Genomic DNA, 22002 nt, shown 5'->3' with positions numbered 1-22002 from the left:
CTATGGAAGCCTAATAATGCAAAAAGTCAAATGAGTCAAACTACCAAATTATAACACAATTTATATGTTGTTCTACTTGTGTATTTATGTGATACAGGATTTGTGCAATTTACTTTTATTTCTGTGTTTTTTCCATTTGTATTTCCTCATTGAAGTTTTCTTAAAAATATAGTTAAAATCTCGTCTCGTGAGCTGAGTGTATCGTCACACCCCTACTGCCAACACTCCTTGTTTTCCTGGGTTTGTCCCATATTTTAAAATCCTCTCCCGCGGCCCTCCCGTCTTGTCTTTTCTCCCGGGAATCTCCCGTAATTTACAGACCCAACTTTGTTTGTTAATGATAAGAAGAGCACAATAACAAAGGTTTTATTTTGAAAGCTTAACCCAGAAGCCACCGCAGCTCCGTTAGTTTGACAAAAGCTGAAACACACGCAAAATGTTTTTGACTGTAAATAGAAGTGCACGTTTTCCAGCCTGCGTCAGACAATGCCGAGTTTTCTGACTAATTATTAAAAACCAGGATGTGTTGTGTGAACTATCATCTTAACCCGCTCGGCAGGCACACATCTTCCGCTGTTTGTTGAGCGGCATGGAGGCGCAACACTTAAGGGTCCCGTCTGGCAGTGTCGCGCGGCGCAGCGTTCTGAATGTTGTGTAATGAAATACACCGGTATGGCAATACATTAAAAATTCATATAACGAAAATATACACGGGTATTCGGTGGGAACCGGTATACCGCCCAGCACTAGTAAAATAATTCATACTATATTCTGCTGTTTACTGTAATGTGACTCATCTGTTCAACTTATTTCATAATTCCATTGATTTTGAAATGAAAAAATTCTCATTCTCAATTCAGTCAAAACAATTCCATTATATTTGATACTCTACATTAGCCTGAACCCTTACTGTCTGCAGTGTTGCATTTGACAAAGGGTTGGCTGCAACAAAATGATCAACTTGTAATGTCAATAAGCAGGAAATGTCAATGAAGGTTGTGCAGCAGAGTACAGATTCTTTTGGAAGTTGGTCAAATATACATCCCATGCTTTAACTTAACCAAATGTTGCCTGTCTGCAAGGGCTCAAAATAATGGGTACAGAATAATCAATTTTAATTCCAGGCAACTTAAATATACACACTGATCAAATGCAAACAAATTACATCACAAGGAGCACTTTTTTGTTGCGTGTGTAGCCAGAAAATCTGTATTATTGTCAAGCATGCAGAATCGGTTCTAGAGAAAGATTCTAGTACACAGAAACTTGGCTACACCACACAGCAACAATTATCTTTATGATGAAGACGGAATAACATAACTAATGTAACATATTTTCCTCAACTACATCTTAATTTGATTGATTTGGCCTTCATCCGTTGCACTCTCTACATAGGTGTCTTTTGATCTTTTTCCTTTTGTTTTGGCATATCCTTGTGGATGGGCAAGTTTTATCAGGACAATCTGATAAAACCTATCATATTTATCAGCATTGGTGTGGAGAGGGTGTGAAAGGGTCAGTATATCCAAATGACACAAAAATAGTTTCAGTCTCTTTAGTTGACTCAAACTCAAATTTACTTTTGAGTGATACTTTTCAAATATGTAGAAAACCCATCAGGTGAAAAATGAATGATCACTCATGCTAGGGAACAAACTTTCACTTAAATTAAATATAAAATTTCACTTTGGATTTTAACAATACTAATAGGCCTTGACAGCTATGATCTGTAAGATCTGTGTCATGAAAATCTGGTGTATGGAAAATGTACATTTACCATAATTATCCTTAACATGTGGAAAGAACTAGTACCACAACTGTATGTCAACAGAGGGCAGCTGCCTTTATGTCTCAAAAAGTACCATGAGCCTTCTGCCCTGCTGTACCACACTTGTTAAAACAGCCTTCCTAACCACCTGGGGGCAGCACAGACACTAGACTCTTTTCAAAAAGCCCTAAAAAACGTTTCTATTCCGGAAGGCTTTTTCATCTCAACTCTTACTTTATTTATATTGTGTGCTCTATGTTATTAATGCTACAGCACTTTCATTCACTATTAATGAAAAGTGCACTAAAAATTAGATTAAATGCATTATTATTTTTTATTATATAAAGCAATTCAATTTGAAAAGTTTATATATTTAAGATACTATAAGACAAGAGAGATGACCATCACCATAGTCATCTTCAAGGGACACTTTACTGTGTGTCCGTGTGGTTCCTTTTGAAATGGTACAATTCAAAATATAGGGTATTATGCTGTGTGATTTATTGTAGCGTACATTTAACATGAGATTTAAAGGAATAGTTTGTATTTTTTGAATCGTATGGGGTACTTCCAAACTCAGCATGTTACCTGCAGTAGATGTAGGTAAGCAATGTGTTACTGTGGGCTGGACCAGCAACAAAATCCTACTACTTACTGAATGCTATATTAAGAATGTTTTAACCACCTTACCTCGCCATCAGACAGCCCTTTCTCCTTTGCCACTACATCTCAACTTCTGTATTCCTACGAATCCCGCACGTGGTATTACACCGCAGATCAGCTGTTTGTGTTAGAGAGTGCTGCTACGGTGTAACACAGTGTATGGCATGCATAGGAATATGAAAGTTCTACGGTTGAGAAGATGCAGTGCAAAAAGAAAGGGCTGTCTGACAACAAGGTAAAGCAGTGAAAATATTCTAAATATAGCATCCACTTAAACTGGTGCTTTGTATAATGTATTTATTTTTTATGAAGGTCTTTATTTGCTGAGCTTCTATGACAGTACTCTTGTCTGCTGATTTTACTTTTAAATAAAAGATACATTTCGAGTGACAAGATAAATAAGTAGATGAGTGCTTTGTACTTTCTATATGTAACTGTAGAAATGTGATGTCAAACTGAACAGTGCAGACTTAAAAGACCATTTTCTTTCATAGAGTTTCCACCATGAATGCAGCACCTACATTTTTCAAATCTCCTCCACATTTTCTACTGTTTGCAAGCTTACAAAAAAATACCATGGGCCCATTGCTAAAAAGTTTTTTTCCCTAATTTTTTCCTCGAACAGTGATGGTGGGTCATGCCACAGCTCTGAAAATATTCTGATAGGGGTATTAATGATAAGAACAAGATATCATCATGGTAAGATCACCTTTCCTAAAGCTAAATACATACATCAGCTGGAATTAACATGGCTACCATGACATACAGCTGCCAGACATAGCCCTGTATAAACCTAAATCTTGACTTAAAATATGAATAGGACTTGTCTGGGTCTTACCTTGTTACAGTGACGGCCAATGCCCATGAGAAAGTTGTCTGGTTTGATATCTCTGTGGATGAAGTTCTTTGTGTGTACATACTCAATTCTGCTGATCATCTGAGGATGAAAATAAAGCCAGGAGTAAAATATTGACTTATTTAACCAGCTTCCCAATTTTCTACAAAAACATACTGAGTGTTTACATTTTATGTGACATCAGATAGACATATTCACATTGACATTTATAAATATGGGCAATTTGTTCACCAATAGACCTTCACTGCAGACATTTAGACTTGTTAGAGCAGGAAAAGAACAGGTGGTATCCCAGTTAAAAAAGTCAATTAACCAGCATGCACAATAATACTGGACAACCATTATTAGTTATATCAGTGATTTCCTGCTTGGACATATCATAATGTCTGGTGCGAATGTCTATTCACCAGACGTGTGTATCTGAACTGTGGAAGGATACTGAAGCACCCAAAGGAAATCCAAGCACACATCATTTACTCCAAACGGACACCAGCTCACAGGTCAGCTTCTTGCTGATCAGTGGTACCAACCTGCTACTTGTATCCATGTTCCTCAAGCATGGTGACTGCTAATAAAGTATAAAAGATGGATATGTGTATGGGTTAGCTACCTGGTCTGCCAGCATAAGGACCGTCTTCATGGTGAAGCGACGAGAGCAGAAGTTGAACAGGTCCTCCAGACTGGGTCCAAGCAGGTCCATGACTAGGACATTGTAGTCCTTCTCCTGGCCATACCATCTGGTGAGGCAACAGTGATATTATAAGTATGGGTTTGTGGTTGACCTGAACCTCAGAGAGCAAACTGTCTGAACCAACTCGACAGCTTGAACACAGATCTGACATGGCTCTGCTTTTTGTTGTTTAAAGTATAATTTGTTGACAAAAGTATACACATTATAAATTCAGTATGTTCTCACTTTTCTAAAGTATTTATTCTATCCATATCTGATATCATGTGCCTTATTATTTATTTACTTATTATTGTTAATGTTTTTTGTTTATTTTCAACTGCATTGTATGTAAAGAGCTTTGTAAATAAAGTTGACTTGATACGCTGTCATGAATGAACTATGACACCACTCCCAATCACTGGAGTAGCAACCCGGCCTAGTTCTGTGTGGAAATACTTCAGCTTTGAGGTTGGCAAACTAGAAGGATATCAGCAAGCCTCAAAGCAAATTATACAACAGGGCAATACACTGTTTCCCTAAGATTTCTTTCAGCTCCGGTTGAAACCCAATTTCAAATAGCCAAATCCATCAGAATCCTATGCCTCTAAGCTTATCAATTCCTCTCATCAATCACAGAATATTGACGGAATGAAAAGCCAACTACAGACCTATACTTAACCTTGCCTTTCTATCCAACATCCTGGAGAAAGCGTTTGCCAATCGGTTGTTCAACTTTCTACATAAGTGTTTCCCATCGGTTATTTAGACTGTGGTGGCCCGCCATAGTGTAATTTGTGCCGCCACATTCTCACAGTGAGCTGAACATGTCTGTACAATGTCCAAAATGTTACGTTGTTGTAGGGCTGAGCTGTATATTGAGTTGATCCACTTTTAAGACATCTGGAAGTTGAGTCTTTTATTGATTAGCAGTTTATTTATGTGAAGAAACACAATGAAGAAAATATATTTTATTATTGAAGGAACTGCATTAAGCTGCTGTAAGTCCTATTTGTCAGATGGGTTTCAGTTTGTACATGTTAATGATAAATCCTCCATAATCACAAAAATAAACCCCAAAAGGTTCAGTGCTTGGAGCAATACTCTTCACCCAGTATATCGGGGGTATTCAATAAAAATTCAGTGAGGTCCAAATTGTGAAAATGTCCTCAAGTGAAGGTCCAGAACATCATGTTTGTGTTCTTTTTCAGTAGCTTGAAGTAGCATTGTAGTTCCATCAGCATCTGGGTCTAGTGGCTAGATTGTAGACTGGCACATCAATACAGTACAATTCATTTATTAGTATTTACACTCAACTTGTGGGATTCAATTCAATAATAAAATAAGAAGAAATGTTCTTTTCTCATATCAAATAAAAATGTCATTTTAAATTAAAGTGCATTACAGAAAGCTTTTGATTGTGCTTCTTAAATAAAGTGCTTCTAATAACTTTATAACAAAACATCAACACATTAACTCTTTTTTCCGTGTGTATCGCACTGACATTCGAGTCTCTCTCTCTTTTCTGCTACTACACTTAGACAAAACTAGCTAATGATATAGGTACTCTGGGTGGCATTACCCTGGCCTCCAGCACCTTCATAAGGAACTCCTCACCTAGAGTCCTTAATGGTCAGGCTTCATTATGTCTTGAAGAGCTCATAGTACCCTATGAACCTTAAGTGTATTGTGACTGTCACTCAGAGACTAATGTTAGCCAGAACGGTGTAGCCATCTGCAGTAACAAACTAACTAACTCTAATGAGAACATTTTAAAGGAATAGAAAATAATAAGTAACTCAGTGCTTAGTCTTTTTCACCTCTAAAGCCCTGCACTGTTTCAGCATCGTGGACAAAAATGGCTTCCCCTGGAACTAACAGAGCAACCAAAAGAGAGGCTGCTCTCCACTGCTGGAGACATGCCATTAATTACACAGCAGAGCACTCCTCCTCATTTGGTTATTTTGATACAAACTGGCGACTGTACGTATTTGAGTGATATATCAACATTTATAATCAATATCTAATGGAATACAACTAAAACTAAAAGAGAACTTCACCAAGGCACCAAAACGTATTATGTAAAATTAATCACCAAAATTTAAATCAGTTTAAAAAAAAACTTATTTTCACTTTTTTGCTTTCAGGTCAGTGAAAATATACATGGGGCCAGTAAAACTCAGATCTACTGGCCAAGGGGGCCAGTCAGAAAAAAACATTACATTCAGCCCTGATAGTTGCATACATTTCACTGACAAGCCTTTACTTTATACCAAATTACAATGAATAATCATCAGACAAAAGATAATGCTGCCCAGTGCTCCTGTTTTAAAGATATATACTCTGACACATGCTCTACTTTGAAAAATTATTTATCTGATACCTTTCATGCCACAAAAAAATCAAATCAATTCAAAATCCTTACAACATCTACTACTTCTACCCCATTGAATATTGAATGTATGAATTTGCAAATAGTTTTCATTTAAAACTTCAACTGCTGTACAGAAGATGTCTCCAAATCTATTTCACTGTGTTGGTGTAAATGGGGTGTGAGCTAACACTTTTAAAAAGGTGCATTATACCATATGCATAGCCAAAGCTGTTTCAAATTCAACACTGGGTGTGGTTTATTGAACAGGTTGGATTTAGTGTGAATAAACTGCAAGCAGGAAACAACAGAAACTAAGATAGGAGGTGACTGTATAAAGATAAACCAGGTTCTAGACTGAGTGGAGGAGGGGCAACAGGACCAGCAAGTTGGACAGGCTTTAACAAGACTTGGCTGCAACATGAAACCAAAATTACCGGTACAAAGAGTAAATGAAACGCCTCCACTTGCGTAACTTTAAAAAGGTGGATTTTTTTTTTTTTTTGCTTCAAACCCTGAAAAAGGAAAAAAGGGAACCAAAACAACCACAAACATGACTGGCTTTTTAACACTCAATTGATATTCATTGGCCTGTAAGAGATACGTTTATTTATGTTTATATTCAGGAATAAGAACATACAGTGTCTATCCAGCATGATAAAGAACATGAAGCATAAGGCTGTGTTCAAATATATGTCATACTCAAAATGTGCTGTGAGGTCCAATGTGCTCACTAAATTTCAAGAAGAGGCCACAGATATCTTGGACATGGATATCTTATCTTGGACATTCTTCAAGTTCCCTTATCCCCTGTCCCCTTGAACAGTAATAAGTGTTTTATTAGGCGTTTGTCTCCGTGGGGTGGGGAGTGGGAGCATACAGTGAGCCAAACTCAGGAGAGACTCAACAGTCTCACATTTCTCTGTTTAGCCTTGTCAGGTTAGGCTAACCCAGTGTTGTTAACTTTGGAGCTATCCCCTTCACTTTTCCAGCAGTGGGTTTGAACTAAATCTGAGACCACCTTATTTGAGTCGACACAGAATGACCCTACTCACAATTTGCTTCAATTGTTTGAATGAATTTTGAAGATTGGAATCTATTACACTGAACGGTTGATTTGGTTTTGCTCTATGTGATTATTTAAAAATGCTTTCGAGAAAGAAAAAAGTAATGACAGATGTATTTCAGAGGAAAATAAGAAAAAAGAAAACTTCCTGTTGTAAGCCATTCAAGTATATATTTCTGAATTTACGAGGTGCACCTGAATGCAACACAAAGTCCGTTTCAGTGCGCACACTTTAGAGTGATGTAGACGTGCAATTGATTTTTAAGTGGAGATTGCACGACAGAGCCTCTCCAAAGTGCAGATGTCGCGACATGACCGTATATGTTTGCCAAGAGGAGGGGCTTTTCAGAGACGGGTCCGTTGTCATTGTGTTTGTGTGAGGGAGAGAAAGAGAGAGATATATAGATAAAGAGAGAATGGCAAAGAGGCATCAGAGAATAAACGTGCGTGATGTGCAATAAATTAAGATTTGATTCATTTTAGATGTGGTTTTAATGTGGTGGGTCGCCAAAAATGAATCAATGTATGGGAAACCGTACATTAATTCAAGTAAGATCTTGAATGCTGGACTTTTACTTGTTGAACATTTATACATTGTTGCATTGCTACTGTTATTTAAGGAAAAGATCTGTTTTTCTTCCACCACTGGTTGAGACTAGAGGACATCAGACGTTTGGCCAGTGACTTCACTCATACATGTGTATGTGTGTGGAAAGAATACTGGTATTGGCCCCAAAAAGCCATTCACTACATTCACCTTCTTTTGCTAAATCTAAATTAATTAATTTATTGCAAGTGACTTCTCCTCATTTAAACCGATTGTTTATATACCATTTACACATAATAGTGTACACAGAACTAAATCTATGATAATTGCACTTCCGTGTCTGTGCAGTAACTACCACATTTCTGCACATACAGCCTTCTCCATTTAACCAATTTATACACTAATAAATGGAACAGGTGCCAAACTGTGTCAGCAACCGCTCTGTAATGTATCAAGCCCCTCCCTATTGCTTACAACATTAAGTTAAAACATGAATAGTAATACCAGAAGACATTGTATATTTTACACTAACATTATATAGTGTTGAAATGTGGCACAGCTTTCTCTAAGGGGCTAAAGCCAACTCTTAAAATGTATTTCAACACAACAAAACAGTATGTGACCGCTTGCACTGCATGACAAGGCCAAGATAGGCCTGAAATCACGCGGTTAGAGCACACTTCAACCGTGGTGCATGGATTGTTGTTTTCGCTCCGACGCCATTTTCTAACAGGGTAGAGGAAGACATGTTGGGAGCTAACACAACAAAAGAGGAGCGGCCATTTCCAACCACACTATAGCTTTTTCTCACCCCTGACACTAATTCACGATAAAAGGCATAACAGAGGTCTCAACGAAACTAATACACCCTCTTAAAATAACTCAAAATGTAAAGTAAAAAAACGACGGGATTTTTTTTGAGTTCGCGGAAAAGCTATCGGTACTAGAATAGACTACGTGATGTTAGGCCGATTAGCAGGCCTATGCCAGCTTCCTTTCGCTGTAACATTAGCAGTATTTTCGCCACAGCAAACGTTGTCACAATAGTGCATATAAACCATGAAACATAACGCTGCTAATATTGGCTCACTCATTGTCTGTAACGACACCACTCACAGCAGAATCCCCTTACCTTATATGTGGAATCCCGACACCACCTTGTAGGATTTTGTACAGCTTGCTTTCGTATAACAACTGTGGATGTCTGGCTTTTTGTGATTCCAATTTTACTGCTACCTCCTGTAATTGAAACACACAACAGATTACACTCATTTGAACCTAACGCTACAGTTCACTTGTCACTACGCCAGTTACAGTAGCTTTGATGATAGTCATCTTGACATACACCGTAAATTAAATAATGCCAATTTATCTTGTAGTAGTTTTAGTCGATTTAATTCAGCAGATTATACTGCTATACTGTCATTAGCTTCAGAGTTTTGTGGTTCGGTCGCCGTCATTTTCAGGAGGAAATTTAACTACAAACTTCCTACAAGAACATAGACAAATGTAACGTTAAACATTAGTGACGTAGATTACCTCTCCATTTGTGATGTTGATGGCCAGATATATGTCGCCGAAAGATCCCGATCCAATTTTTCTGACAAGCTTGTATTTTCCACCGACAATGAATTCGGCTTTTGACCCGCTACTGCTCGCCATAATATCCACCAAATGACAATCTCCACCCAATTCACTTTTGGAAATGCTGTGTGGCAGTCTAGCCCAATTGCCAGGTTAACATAAAGAGTTCCGAACCAGATGGTTTTTGTTAAGGTAATTATGGACTAAGTTAGCGTTAGCTGTTACTACACACAAGATTGGAAATAACGTTAATGTAAGCTAACGTAACAAACAAGTTGGAAAATATACTGGCGTTGTTCGCTCAATTCACAGGCTACCAGCTACAAAAAGGTCTTCCTTAATAATAAGACCAGCCTCAAACAACACGGAATGCCGTGTCAGTATCAAAGTATATACATCCAACCCTAAATCCGAAAAAGCTTATGGCCTTCAACGATCACCCACTAACAGCCACCTCTCAGCCTTAAGTAGCAGCTAGTCAAATCTAGCGTTAGCTAACGTTAGCATCAAGCTAACGTTAAAGCAAGGACCGCCACGGGGGGAAAAAAGCCACGGCCTCCTCCGCGCTGAGGGAAATCAGCCTTTTTACATATAACTCCGATGGTATTGTTGTTTTTTTTGTCTACTCAGTCTTAAACAGCGTTTCGACAAACTTCAAGGGTCGCAACCGTCCGTACACAGCGCAACCCACTCACTCCGCCATCTTGTCTTCTCTACCCTTTCCCTCAGCTGGCTTCCGTTAGAGGCTAAGGTTGGATATCTCATGACCCCTTGAGGTGCCGTCGGAAATAATGAAATCAAGACTCATAATACGTGAAGGCTTCAATAAAGTAAAAGATAATTGATATTCCAAAATGTATCCATATTCGATATCACCAACAATGTAATCAGTCAATAACTGCGAAGTTGAAAAATAGTTTATTGCGCAGTAGTTTTCGGTTAACATAATGTTTATGAAGTTATCAGCATCCACTGCATGCATTTTGCCTTGTCTCTTTTTGTCCCTGATTTTGTCCCATGAATATTGAATCCATTATCAAAGCTGCTAAAAAACCCGTCCTGTTTTGTGGTCTGTTCTATGCATGCATAAAGAGAGCTGGATACAAAGTCAGAGGAGAGGCCCCATTCATTCATATGAAAGTTGCTCAGTGGCGAAGTCAAAAAAGCCATTTCCTGCTGTTAAAAAATAGCCTACCATGTATGTAGTCACAAAACAAGTGGGTCCTCCACCATAGAAAGGTTTCCGATTTGAATCCCATTTCCCTGTATTTTTATATACATTTAGGGACTATGGTGATATCAAATCCGGGAAAAAATTAAATTGGTCATAATGATAGTAAATGAAAGTATAGTACTGAAATATGTATAAGAAAAAGTTGTCCCACTTTCTGTAGTTTTTAATAGAGGGGCCAATGGCCAGGACTTGAGAGAATCATTTTATTTTATATGTTTTTTAGGCTATATGTTTTATAACTTTGTACTTCTGCTGCTTATCCGTGTCTCACCCTCTTTATTGAGGTAGCTCCACCTTATCTGCCCTCTGATATGAAACCAATCGAGTTATGATCATACTGAGCCATACTGAGTCTAACATTAGACTAGCAGCCAGAGAGTGTACTTAACTTACATTATTGAGCGACTAGTGCTCCGTTTTTTCACCTCTTATTGTTATAATAGTGTTTATCATAAGGGAAGAGTCGTGCTGTTTTATCTAAATCTCTACTAGATTATCTCAGAGAGCCCAAAGTATCTTTAAAATACAGTTTCAGAATTGTGAAAGCTTTATTCTATTTGTTGTTGTTATTTGTTTGTTTATTTTGCAATTAAGGCAGATTTCACAGCTTATTTTGATATGTAGACCATTTTAGACCATGCAGTAAAAGATGAAAAAACAGTGAAATCTGCCTTTATTGCATTTTCACAACTAGAATAAAGCTTTCACAAATCTAAAGTATAAAACATACAACACTCGCTCTATGTGCCCATTGCATCAATGAAGCATGCTTAGTAGAGACTTACATTGGCTGAGACAACTTATTTCTGTTTTAGCACTCCAGCTAATTTTAAAAAATGATTTAAACATGCAGCTCCCCTAGACTTTTGAAAGATGATCAGACTGAATTGATCAAATTGTGATAGTTGAAAGATTTATTTTGCAGGGGTTGTCACACTCCAAAAAATGTATCTGCTGATTTATACATCTCTTTCACAAATTAATTCTATGGGGAAAGTCTTTTGGGCCCAATAGCATCATGTGATATTGTAAGTACATTGTTTGGCTACTATGTCATATTGGCTTCAAAGCCTGGTGCTCTTCCTGGGGGCTTGTGTCTATTGGCGCTTTTCCACTACACAGTTCCAGCACGACTCGCCTCAACTCGGCTCGCCTCGACTCGGCACGGTTCCTTTTCCATTACAAAAAAGTACCTATTCAGCGTGGGTGGGGTCGTCATAGCACGGCTCCGCGAAACTGCTGTGACTTCGTTTTATACGCGACACAAACACATAAACAATGGAGGACATGGAGGCAGTGGTGTACCTGCTGCTATATGTGGCTTTTTGTCACACACAAAGCAAGAAAATTGAGCCGTATAGCTGTAACTATGGTTGTAACGCTGCTGCCGGCATTTAAAAATGCCGGACAGCTCATGACTCTTCCAGTCTGTCGACGTCACATTTAGTATCGGCTTGGCTCGCTTGGAACCTCGCCAGAGCAGGTACTAAAAAAGGACCAGGTACCAGGTACATTCTCTAGTGGAAACGCAAAAAAAACCGAGGTGAGCCGAGGCGAGTCGTGCTGGAACTGTGTAGTGGAAAAGCGCCATATGTTGTTCATTTCATGCACAACATGGTGTCTGGTGTGTACTTTGGACATACTTTGGAGGTGGTAGCGAGCTAATAAGCTAATAGCAAGTGCAATTGATGCTAACCTCAAGTGAAGATGAGCTCCATCGGCTGGAAGATATGGAGGTTGGAATTTTTAAAGAATAACGACACATAAGAGATAATCACTCTTATGCTTGTCAAGTGAGACAAGGTGAAGAATGTACTTTCTCTCCGAACCTGCCAGTGAAACATCAAACAATGAAGGCAAAAGGTGTGAACCAAAAAGAGAAGTCACTTCCCTGCAAAATGTCAAATGATGAGATGCTGCTTTCTGAGCTGCCAAACATCATAATCATGGCTGTCATTGAAACGATAAATGAAAACTTCTTTGCCATCAAGAAGTTGTGGACATAAAACGACAAAATGTGGATCTAAAAGACAAAAAAGTGAAATTGAACAGAAAATCAATGGTTTAATCACTCATAGGTTAATCACTAGAACACCAGAACAGCCAGAGATGCATTATGGAGATGATCTAAGGAGAACAACTTCCTTAAGATCAAACGGCTCCACTTCACAGAGGACTTGACTTCAGCTGACAGAGTCACCTGAAATTGTCTATGGCCAGCTGTGGAGGAAGCGAGAAGGAGAGGAGACAAAGCATACTTCGTAGGGAATAAGGCATTCATTAACAGGAAATACATTAAAATAGACAGAAAGGAGAATTTGGAGTAAATGGTGATAGTGTACTATTATGCTCCTAGGTTACCTGGAACAATATGTCTAAGACCTGACATTGAAATATATGAAACACATATTAACAAGGCAACCAATACTCATCAATTGTGCAGTGATACCTGCAATTAAGCAGAAAAGTTTAGAAGTTTAAAGGGAAAACATTGTTCTATTATATATACACCTGAATATAAGGAGCCTTCTCCCAAAAATTGATTTGATTAGAGTCTGGGTCAATCAGCACAAACCTGATATACTTACCTTTTCAGAATCATGGCTGCATAGCAAAATTAGTGACAATGAGATCAAACTGGATAATTACATGCTATATAGAGCAGACAGGGGCACTAGAGGAGGAGGTGTGGCTATTTATGTTTCCTTGCACTTCATCTCTGAAATTGCCACTCCTAAAGTATTTCCATCTTTCTTTGAATGTATTTTTGTTGAGTTAAAACTTAATGAAAATAAACATCTTATCATAGGTAGTATTTATCGACCTCCACCTGTCCGTCCTGACTCAGCCAAATGTATTTTATCCACTCTCACCTCATTTGAACACCCGCATGAAATGATCATCCTAAGCGACTTCAATTGTAACTTGAAGTCATTACTAGACTGGATCCTCGTAACCCACCCTCAGAATTATTAAATCTGGAGTTCACTCAACCATCTTCTGTTTATGGAAAATTAAATCTCCTCGCCTTCCTCCAAAATGCATTAAAGTAAGACAAAGTAAGAATATCAACTTTGACAACTTCTTACATGATTGCAATAAACTGGGACAGATTTCAACTTATACCATACATTGAAGATGCCTGGAATTATTTTTATTCTGAACTCACACATGTTATTGATAAACACGCCCCATGGAAAGAAATGAAGGTCAAAGGTCAACACTTACCCTGGATCAGTTCTGATCTGATTAACCTTTTTAAACAACGGGATAAAGCCTGGAAGAGCTACAGAGAAGCTAAGGATGCTGCTGACTGGGAAAAATATAAATCATTAAGGAATTTATGTAAGACAAAAACACTAAATCAGACTTCTATAAAAATCAACTATCTGAAAATATGCATAAACCAAAACTGTTCTGGAAAAAATATGAATAATATCCTCAACAAGTCAAACAAAAGCACCAGTACCCAGCTTCGTTTCAACAATAATATTATTCAGGACCCATTAGTTATTTCAAACATTTTTAACCAGCATTTTACAACTGTAGGTAGCTCTTATGTGTTTGACCCATCTATAACTTGTGGTTCCTCGATTAACTCTTCCAGTAATAGTTATTTTTCCTTTCGTAAAATATTACCTGTTGAAGTTCAACGTGTAATTAATGAACTAAAGGTTGACTGTGGACCTGGACCAGAAGGCATTGAGATTACATTTATCAAGCTAGCAGCAGATATTCTGATGTACCCACTTTGTGATCTGTTCAACCTCTCATTATCAACTTGTGCCCTCCCTTCTGCCTGGAAATGTGCCACTGTTACTCCACTCCATAAGGGAGGAGGAATTAATTTTTAATCAATTATCACACTATATTACAGACTATAATATTTTATCTCCATGCCAATCTGGTTTCAGACCCAGTTTCTCAACAACTACAGCTCTGTTAAAGTTCACTAATGATGTATTCACTGCTTCTGAAAACGGCAAACTTACTGGTGCAATCTTTCTTGATTTAACTAAGGCTTTTGACATAGTTGACCATTATTTACTTCAACTCATATATTCAGAACAGACGACAGTTTGTACATTTTAATGGAAATCATTCTGACTATTCAATTGTCTCGAAGGGAGTACCTCAAGGCTAATCCCTAGGACCACTCCTCTTCTCCATTTTTATTAATGACCTTCCAAAATTTCTGTCAAGTACACTTATACGCCGATGACACCATAATATATACAACCAGTGATAATAAATCGGTCATAGAAAATTCTCTACAATGCGAGTTAGCCTCAGTTCAGAAGTGGTTATCATCGAATAAACTCATTTTGAATAAAAAAGAAATCATGTAGCATGTTGTTTGGCACCAGATCAGGGCTTAATGATGTCTCAGATCTGATCATTTCTTTCACTGATGGCTCACCACTTGATCAAGTTACCTCCTTTAAATATCTTGGCCTCTGGACTGACCCATTGCTTTCTTTTAAACATCACATAGAATGCATCATAAACAAACTAAGCTGTAATCTAGCAATACTCTACCGTTCCATTAACTGTTTCACCCTTCAGGTCAGAAAAAGAATTGTTACTCAGTTACTACTACCTATTTTGGACTATGCTGACATTGTTTATCAGAATACTTTTGAAACACATCTTCAACCCCTCAATGCTATCTACAATAGTCTCTGCAGGTTTATCTTAAGGTGCCCACACATCACTGCTCCATGTATGAATCTTTGAACTGGTTACCACTCAACACAAGAAGACATTACCATTGGCTTCAATTTATTTTTAAATGTATTCATTTCAACTGTCGCCCTTATTTAAAACAATATTTAATCCCATTCACATCTCCATATCCTCTCAGACACATCCAGCAACCTTTTTTCTTTTGTTCCTAAAACAAATAAAGAATTCAGTAGACGTGCTTTTAAATGTAACGCTCCATTGGACTGGAACATTCTACCCAACAATATACGAATAATCAACTCAACTCTTTAAAAATTCACTATTTTACTTTCTCAAAAAATCATGCAATTGCTTTTAATGGTAATGTCCTCTTTACCCCTATTATTAACATTGCTATTATATGTATTTATGTATAATGTATGGTATAATGATGAATATTACTATTATTATTATTATTATTATTATTATTATTATTATTATTATTATTATTATTATTATTATTATTATTATTATTATTACTCATAGTACATTATTATTACTGTTACTGTACTGTGGATAATAATGGTATGATATAATTGTGGTGTGTTTGTTATATGGTGACATTTGATATTGTATCATGTATTTATTAAGATTGATAATACTATTTAGTATTACTACTCTTATTACTCTAATTACTCTTATTCTTATTATTACTATTGTAATTGTTGTTGGTGTTAATGTCATTATGATTGGCTTTGCATTGTATGTTCTGTGGTGTTTGTTCTTGCTCATTGTGTGTGGGTGCTGTGGGTTTGCAGGAGTGATGTGTGGGTTGGTTGGTGGTTGGGAGCTTTATGCATGCTGTGTGTGATTGTGTTGTTGTGTTGTGGTATGTGTTTTGTGTTGGACCCCCTTGAAAACGAGATGGTTCATCTCAAGGGGCTATCCATTAATACACATTTCAAATTTGTTCATGTTCATCAATGTCAATTTCTATTTGATCTGTCAATGCTAGGGATATTAGAGACCAGTTGAAGAGAAAATGTTAATTTTTATATTACAAAAGTGCTGATTTTTATTTAATTCAAAAGACTCATGCTTCTGAAACAGATCTGTCATTTTGGAGGAGTGAGTGGGGCAAGGATGTGTGGTTTTCCTTTGGAAGTAACAGGTCAGCAGGGGTCGCTATATTACAGAGAAAGTTTAAAGGCCATATCATCAAAAGATGAAAATGATATATGGGTCATTCTTCTTGCGGATATCAACCACTCTCAGTTCATTATTGTTAATATTTATCAATAGAGAGTAAAATCAATCAGCTGTTTTTTACCTTTCCTTTAGCCAAAGTTTTAATACAGTGATGAATGGAAACTTGGACAGATGGCCTCCCAAGGATAGAATAATGAGTTAACTCAAAAATGTATGTGATAGGATGGACCTCATTGATTTCTGGAGACATCCAAACCAAAAAATGTTTACTTGGAGTAATAATGATAGATCTCAGCAATGCTGTATAGATTTCTGGTTGGTCTCGTCAGACATAGAAGATAGGGTGGATTCAGCAGAGATTTTTACAGATCATAAGGCAGTTACAATTAAGGTCAATTTGACATCAATTAGGGATAACTTTAATAGAGATTACTTTAAATTAAATAAAACATTTTTACTGAATGAAAAACTTAAAAATGAAACCCAAAAAATACTGAAGACAAGAAAATTCACTAAATACATTTTTGGAAAATTTTGGAAACTAATGAAACAATGTGAAAATGCACTAAATACTAGTTTAGAAAAGAGAAACTATCTTCCCTCTGTAAACTTAAAATGAATAATAAATTAGGTAACAAATGAAAAGGACATTTCACAATATGTAGCTAGTTTCTATCATAAGTTATACACTGATTCAGAAAATGAATGTAACATTAAATAGTTTTTTAAAGACATAGAAAAGGACATGGAAAGCATTGATCATAGTTTCAAAGTTGATTGTGACAAGAAGATAAGTGTTTCAAAGGTGCAAAAATGAATTGGCTCTCTTAAAGATAATAAATCTCCTGGGAATTATGAATTGATAAGCACATTGTAGAGTCTTTGTTGAGACATTAGCCCTGTTTTTAGTGGCTGTATTTGAATAAGCTATTGAAAATGACGAATTCCGACCAACTCTTTGACAGGGTCTTATTGATTCTTAAACCAAAAAAAAAACAAAGTATTGAATATTGAAGACCCATTAGTCTGCTAAATAACGATGCCAATATCTGCTAATCTGCATCTAAAATCTCATCCTATAATATATTTAAATCATTTTAGACAGTCTGATGAGCCAATTACCCTGACAGACAGCCAAGGGAATTAAATACTGGACGGCAAATGAAGTAAGTTGTATGATCAGAAACTTGATTCTAATTTGCAGTTTCTATTAATGTCACAATGTTGGCTTTAAATACAGAAAAGAAGTATATGTTGACTCTCAAGGTTCCGATTACTGAAAACAGAATTCCAGAAAAATCTATGCTGTCCCTTAATGTGAATTTGTGGAGTACAAAGCAAAATCATCGATGAATTTTAGTGTCTAACTTGAGGTTGTGAGTTACATTGTGAGCCAGTGACTCTGAACTTTTTTCATAATAGTTCACATGCATAATTATTATTTGAACTTAATTTTGTAGAATCTGTTTTTCTGAGTCTTGATCATGAATGAACTCATCATGATTTCATTTTAAGACACTAACCAACAGAACTGTAATAATAGAATAACTAAGTGAATGCCTCATAGGTTGATTCTTTTAAAGAGTCACATGAACATTTATAAAAAATGAATGTACATACGACTTGAAAAATTCTTGGATCTTCTTTTCTGCTCCTACATTTAAGTCAGAGGACAGACCAGCTGACCAACCAAGACATCTAAGACATCACTTCAACAATCAAGTGAAAGAACACAAGAACAGGAGGTGGATACTGGAGTGTTTCCACTGGACAAAATGGTGCAATGGCTCCGACTCATGGTCAACGCTCCCAAACACACACACACCGGCTCAGCAGCAGCGCACGTGGCTGAATATGAGGCTACTTAGCATGTAGCTTAGCTTAGCCTGTGTTGTCTCACCAACAGCTGTGTGATGTGAGATGTGAATATGTGTGGTTAGTCAATCAATCAATCAATCTTTATTTGTAAAGCGCCAAATCACAACAAAGTCATCTCAAGGCACTTTACACATAGAGCAGGTTTTAAACCGTACTCTTCAGGTTTAATTTTAAAGAGACCCAACATTCCCACATGAGCAGCACTTAGTGACAATGGCAAGAAAAAACTCCCTTTTAACAGGAAGAAACCTCAGACAGAACCAGGCTCAAAGTGAGCGGTAATCTGCCTCGACCGGTTGGGGTAGAGAGGAGAGAGAGGAAGAATAGGAGAGAGAGAGAAGCACATAGAAAATAAACATTGAAGCTAGAAGGTCCAGGACTGGAATCTGTCATCCGGACGTCTACAGGCCCAGATTACCTGTGAGACGAGAAAGCACAGACAACTCCGGGGAAGAAGTTTAGGTTATTGAATGCATTAATAGTACATGAATGTTAATGGATATAGATGGATGGATAGAGAGAGAGAGAGGGAGAGAGGAGCTCAGTGCATCATGGAGGTAGGAGTCCCCCGGCAGTCTAAGCCTATAGCAGCATAAACTAGGAGCTGGCTAACTATAAGCTTTATCAAAAAGGAAAGTTTGAAGCCTACTCTTAAAAGTAGAGAGGGTGTCTGCCCTCCGGACTGAATCTGGGAGATGGTTCCACAGGAGAGGAGCCTGATAACTGAAGGCTCTGCCTCCCATTCTACTAATGGTTAGTAAGGAGAGAAGAGATAGAGAAAGAGAAGCAGGGAAGATGGCAATCAAGAGAGACAGAAATGGCGAGCTTTGTACACAGATAAACATGCGCACAGCGTGGAGGCTGTGTACACGTGTTACCTGATGCTGGCTAACAAATTTGTTATTCCCCTCACTCAAGATGACGTTAACCCACAGCAAGTTAAATTGCCAACAAAGATAGATATGTGATTGAAAAGGAAATGCAGTGGCTGGTCTGTCCACAGATATTCGCGAGTCACAGTGGGGTATATGGCTGCTTTATCTGGTCTCTTAACTCGACAGGGCAACTTAATTCCTCTACAAACACATTAACACAAGTCCTGGCGGGCTAACAGCAACAGTTCAGCATATCAGTCTGGCAACAACTGTTAAACAAAGACTCCTAGGAGTCCACAGCAAGTACGGGCGCACGGGCCCAAACCCAAGCTTGAACAGCAATACAAAATAATACTAAAGTAGTATTCTACACACACTAATAACTCTGCCCAGACGAACAAGATTACAAGTTAAAGTGTGCTTAAACTTCTTTTATGAAACATTCAAAATTTTATTTTTCAAATCATGGATTCAGATTGACAAATTCTCAGCGTCCCAAATGGAAAGACATGACTTTTTGCCCCACTTGTCAGAAGCAAAAGGTGACCAATGGACATAACTGGAAGCTAGAAAAATTCGACTCACTTGGGATTTTCAGAAACCAGACAATCTAACTTGTCAGGTCAAGTACCAGTGGAATAGGCGCAATAGACCACGGACCCATGATTTTTTTTGTGTGTGTGATTTTTTTGATGAAAGAACCCCCTCTTAGACACATTCCCTGGAAAGTAATACAAGTGAAATTACTCTATTTGTACTTTTGCTGCGAACCCCCTGCAGCCCTCTCAAGGACCCCCCCTGGTCTTCAGATCCCAGTTGGGGAAAGATTCTTCTACACAACTCAATTACAAAGTGGATATAATTAGGGACGTCACAAGAATCAATACATGGGTACCACGGACACAGATACCAATTCAATACCAGCATTTAGAAAATGATTCTAATCCCAGAGCATTTAGTCATCAGTAGTATCACTCCATAAAAGAGTGCTGGAAGATCTGGCATAGTAGCAAAGACAATCTGGACCCAGAGTGAGAGTGAGAGTGCAACAGGAGCATATATATAGTGGCTTGATTAGTGATGAGGTGCAGCTGAGAGTCCAGGTGAACAGGGTTAACTGATGAGGTGGGTGTGGCTGACTGGCAGGAGTGGAGCAGAGGTGGGGTGAATGGAAATTTACCAGAGTGGCAGGTAAACGAGAGCAGACTGTGACAATTATAATGGTGGATTTGTCAATTAGTAAGAAAGAACACTGCTGGAATGTCTTTTTGAAGCAGCGGGACATTCAACTTTGAATGATATAATAGTCATGATCAGATCAAGAATAAAACATGAGTTATTTTTGCTGAAACGAAGTTGGCTGCTAACCCATCGTGTCATTCATAAAAAGGAAAAATATGGAGTTATAACCAACCAGTCTGATGAATAAAGAGGTGTGTGTGGTTATTATCTAGCAAGCTGGTGACATCAGGTGATTTAATGAAGTTGCAGCTTCAATATCAGTCCTGCTTCCTCCAGAAACAGACTGTTAGGAGCACGAGTTGGACCCAAAAGCAGGACACGGAGCAGTATGATGAGTAAAGAAGAGTTTATTGTTATGTTGAGCTCTGATGGAGGCTGCTAACAGGGGGGAAAGGAGCTCAGAGAATGGCGGAGTGGAGGGGTGGGGCTGCTGTGGGCAGGATGAGTGGAGAGAGAGCGTGGCAGACTGGGAATAGCTGGCAGGCAGGCTAAGGATCAGGTGAAGGTGATCCTGAGGCACAAGGAAAAATCAATTGTTAATATTTTGTTTATTTGTTTAAGATATTGACCAGTGAGTTTCAAAAGGGCGTGGCTCAGCACATAAATACACAACAACAATAAATTCAACAACTGTTGGGCCAATCAATCAGTTTTTCTAATCATTATATCACAGTGAAATATATTATTACTTATTCAGTGTGTTGTCAGCATAGGTCTAAAATTGGTAAAGTAATAAATGGATATACAGTAAGTCATAATGGAAACAGTGTCATTGGATGAATGTAAGCAGTGAAAGATTTGCTGTTAATGTCACAACCTGATTTTTATATTGTCATTTTATATTTACGGCTGTTGATGAATTGCTGACACAGTTGAGAGGTTGATTTTGCTACGATGGGAGATATGAGGGAGTCAGCCACGTTTGACTGATCATTTGTGACTAATAATTGTACTTTTTGCTGTATCGAACAGAATAGCAAATTGCCATTTCAATTTCAGTGTATTTTGACTTAACCAAAGCAGACAAGGACCACTCAACTACTCCTCTCAGTTTCATAACACATTTATTTGTCTACAGCTGTCAGATAAAAACATACATCGATGTGGCTGGTCGTGATGGTTAGATATACGGTACAGTAGGGGTAGGTGATATAGCCACAAAATGTTATCACAATATTTCAAGCAAATTTGTGATAATAATATTTATGATGATATAGAAAAAAAAGAACAACATTTTATCAGGGATTACAGCTTTCAGGTAGCAGTATTTATTAGTGCAAACAAAATGAAGGGCATTTTCCATCCTTCCTCTCCAATGAGCTACTGTCATTGATGACAGACTACCTAATTCAAAATGTGAATCTATTGCCACAAGGT

At 37.7% G+C, this 22002-nt stretch overlaps 1 protein-coding gene across 2 annotated transcripts in view; it reads right to left on the bottom strand.

Annotated features, from left to right (window-relative positions):
- The window catches only part of csnk1a1 (casein kinase 1, alpha 1), a 37694-nt gene extending 27455 nt beyond the window's left edge, over positions 1-10239 (bottom strand). For both annotated transcript variants that reach the window (XM_062425164.1, XM_062425165.1), the window contains exons 1-4: positions 9478-10239; positions 9071-9177; positions 3898-4024; positions 3270-3368 (exon numbers count right to left, since the gene is read on the bottom strand). In XM_062425164.1, coding sequence (XP_062281148.1) covers positions 3270-3368; positions 3898-4024; positions 9071-9177; positions 9478-9600 — 456 coding nt within the window. In that variant the 5' untranslated portion in view covers positions 9601-10239. The remainder of the gene's footprint in view (positions 1-3269; positions 3369-3897; positions 4025-9070; positions 9178-9477) is intronic.
- Positions 10240-22002: the final 11763 nt, after the last annotated feature.

This window comes from Scomber scombrus, chromosome 9 (assembly GCF_963691925.1).
Source record: "Scomber scombrus chromosome 9, fScoSco1.1, whole genome shotgun sequence".
Taxonomy (NCBI): domain Eukaryota; kingdom Metazoa; phylum Chordata; class Actinopteri; order Scombriformes; family Scombridae; genus Scomber; species Scomber scombrus.
Note: the sequence above shows the minus strand (reverse complement) of the source record. Positions and strands in the feature narration are given on the sequence as shown.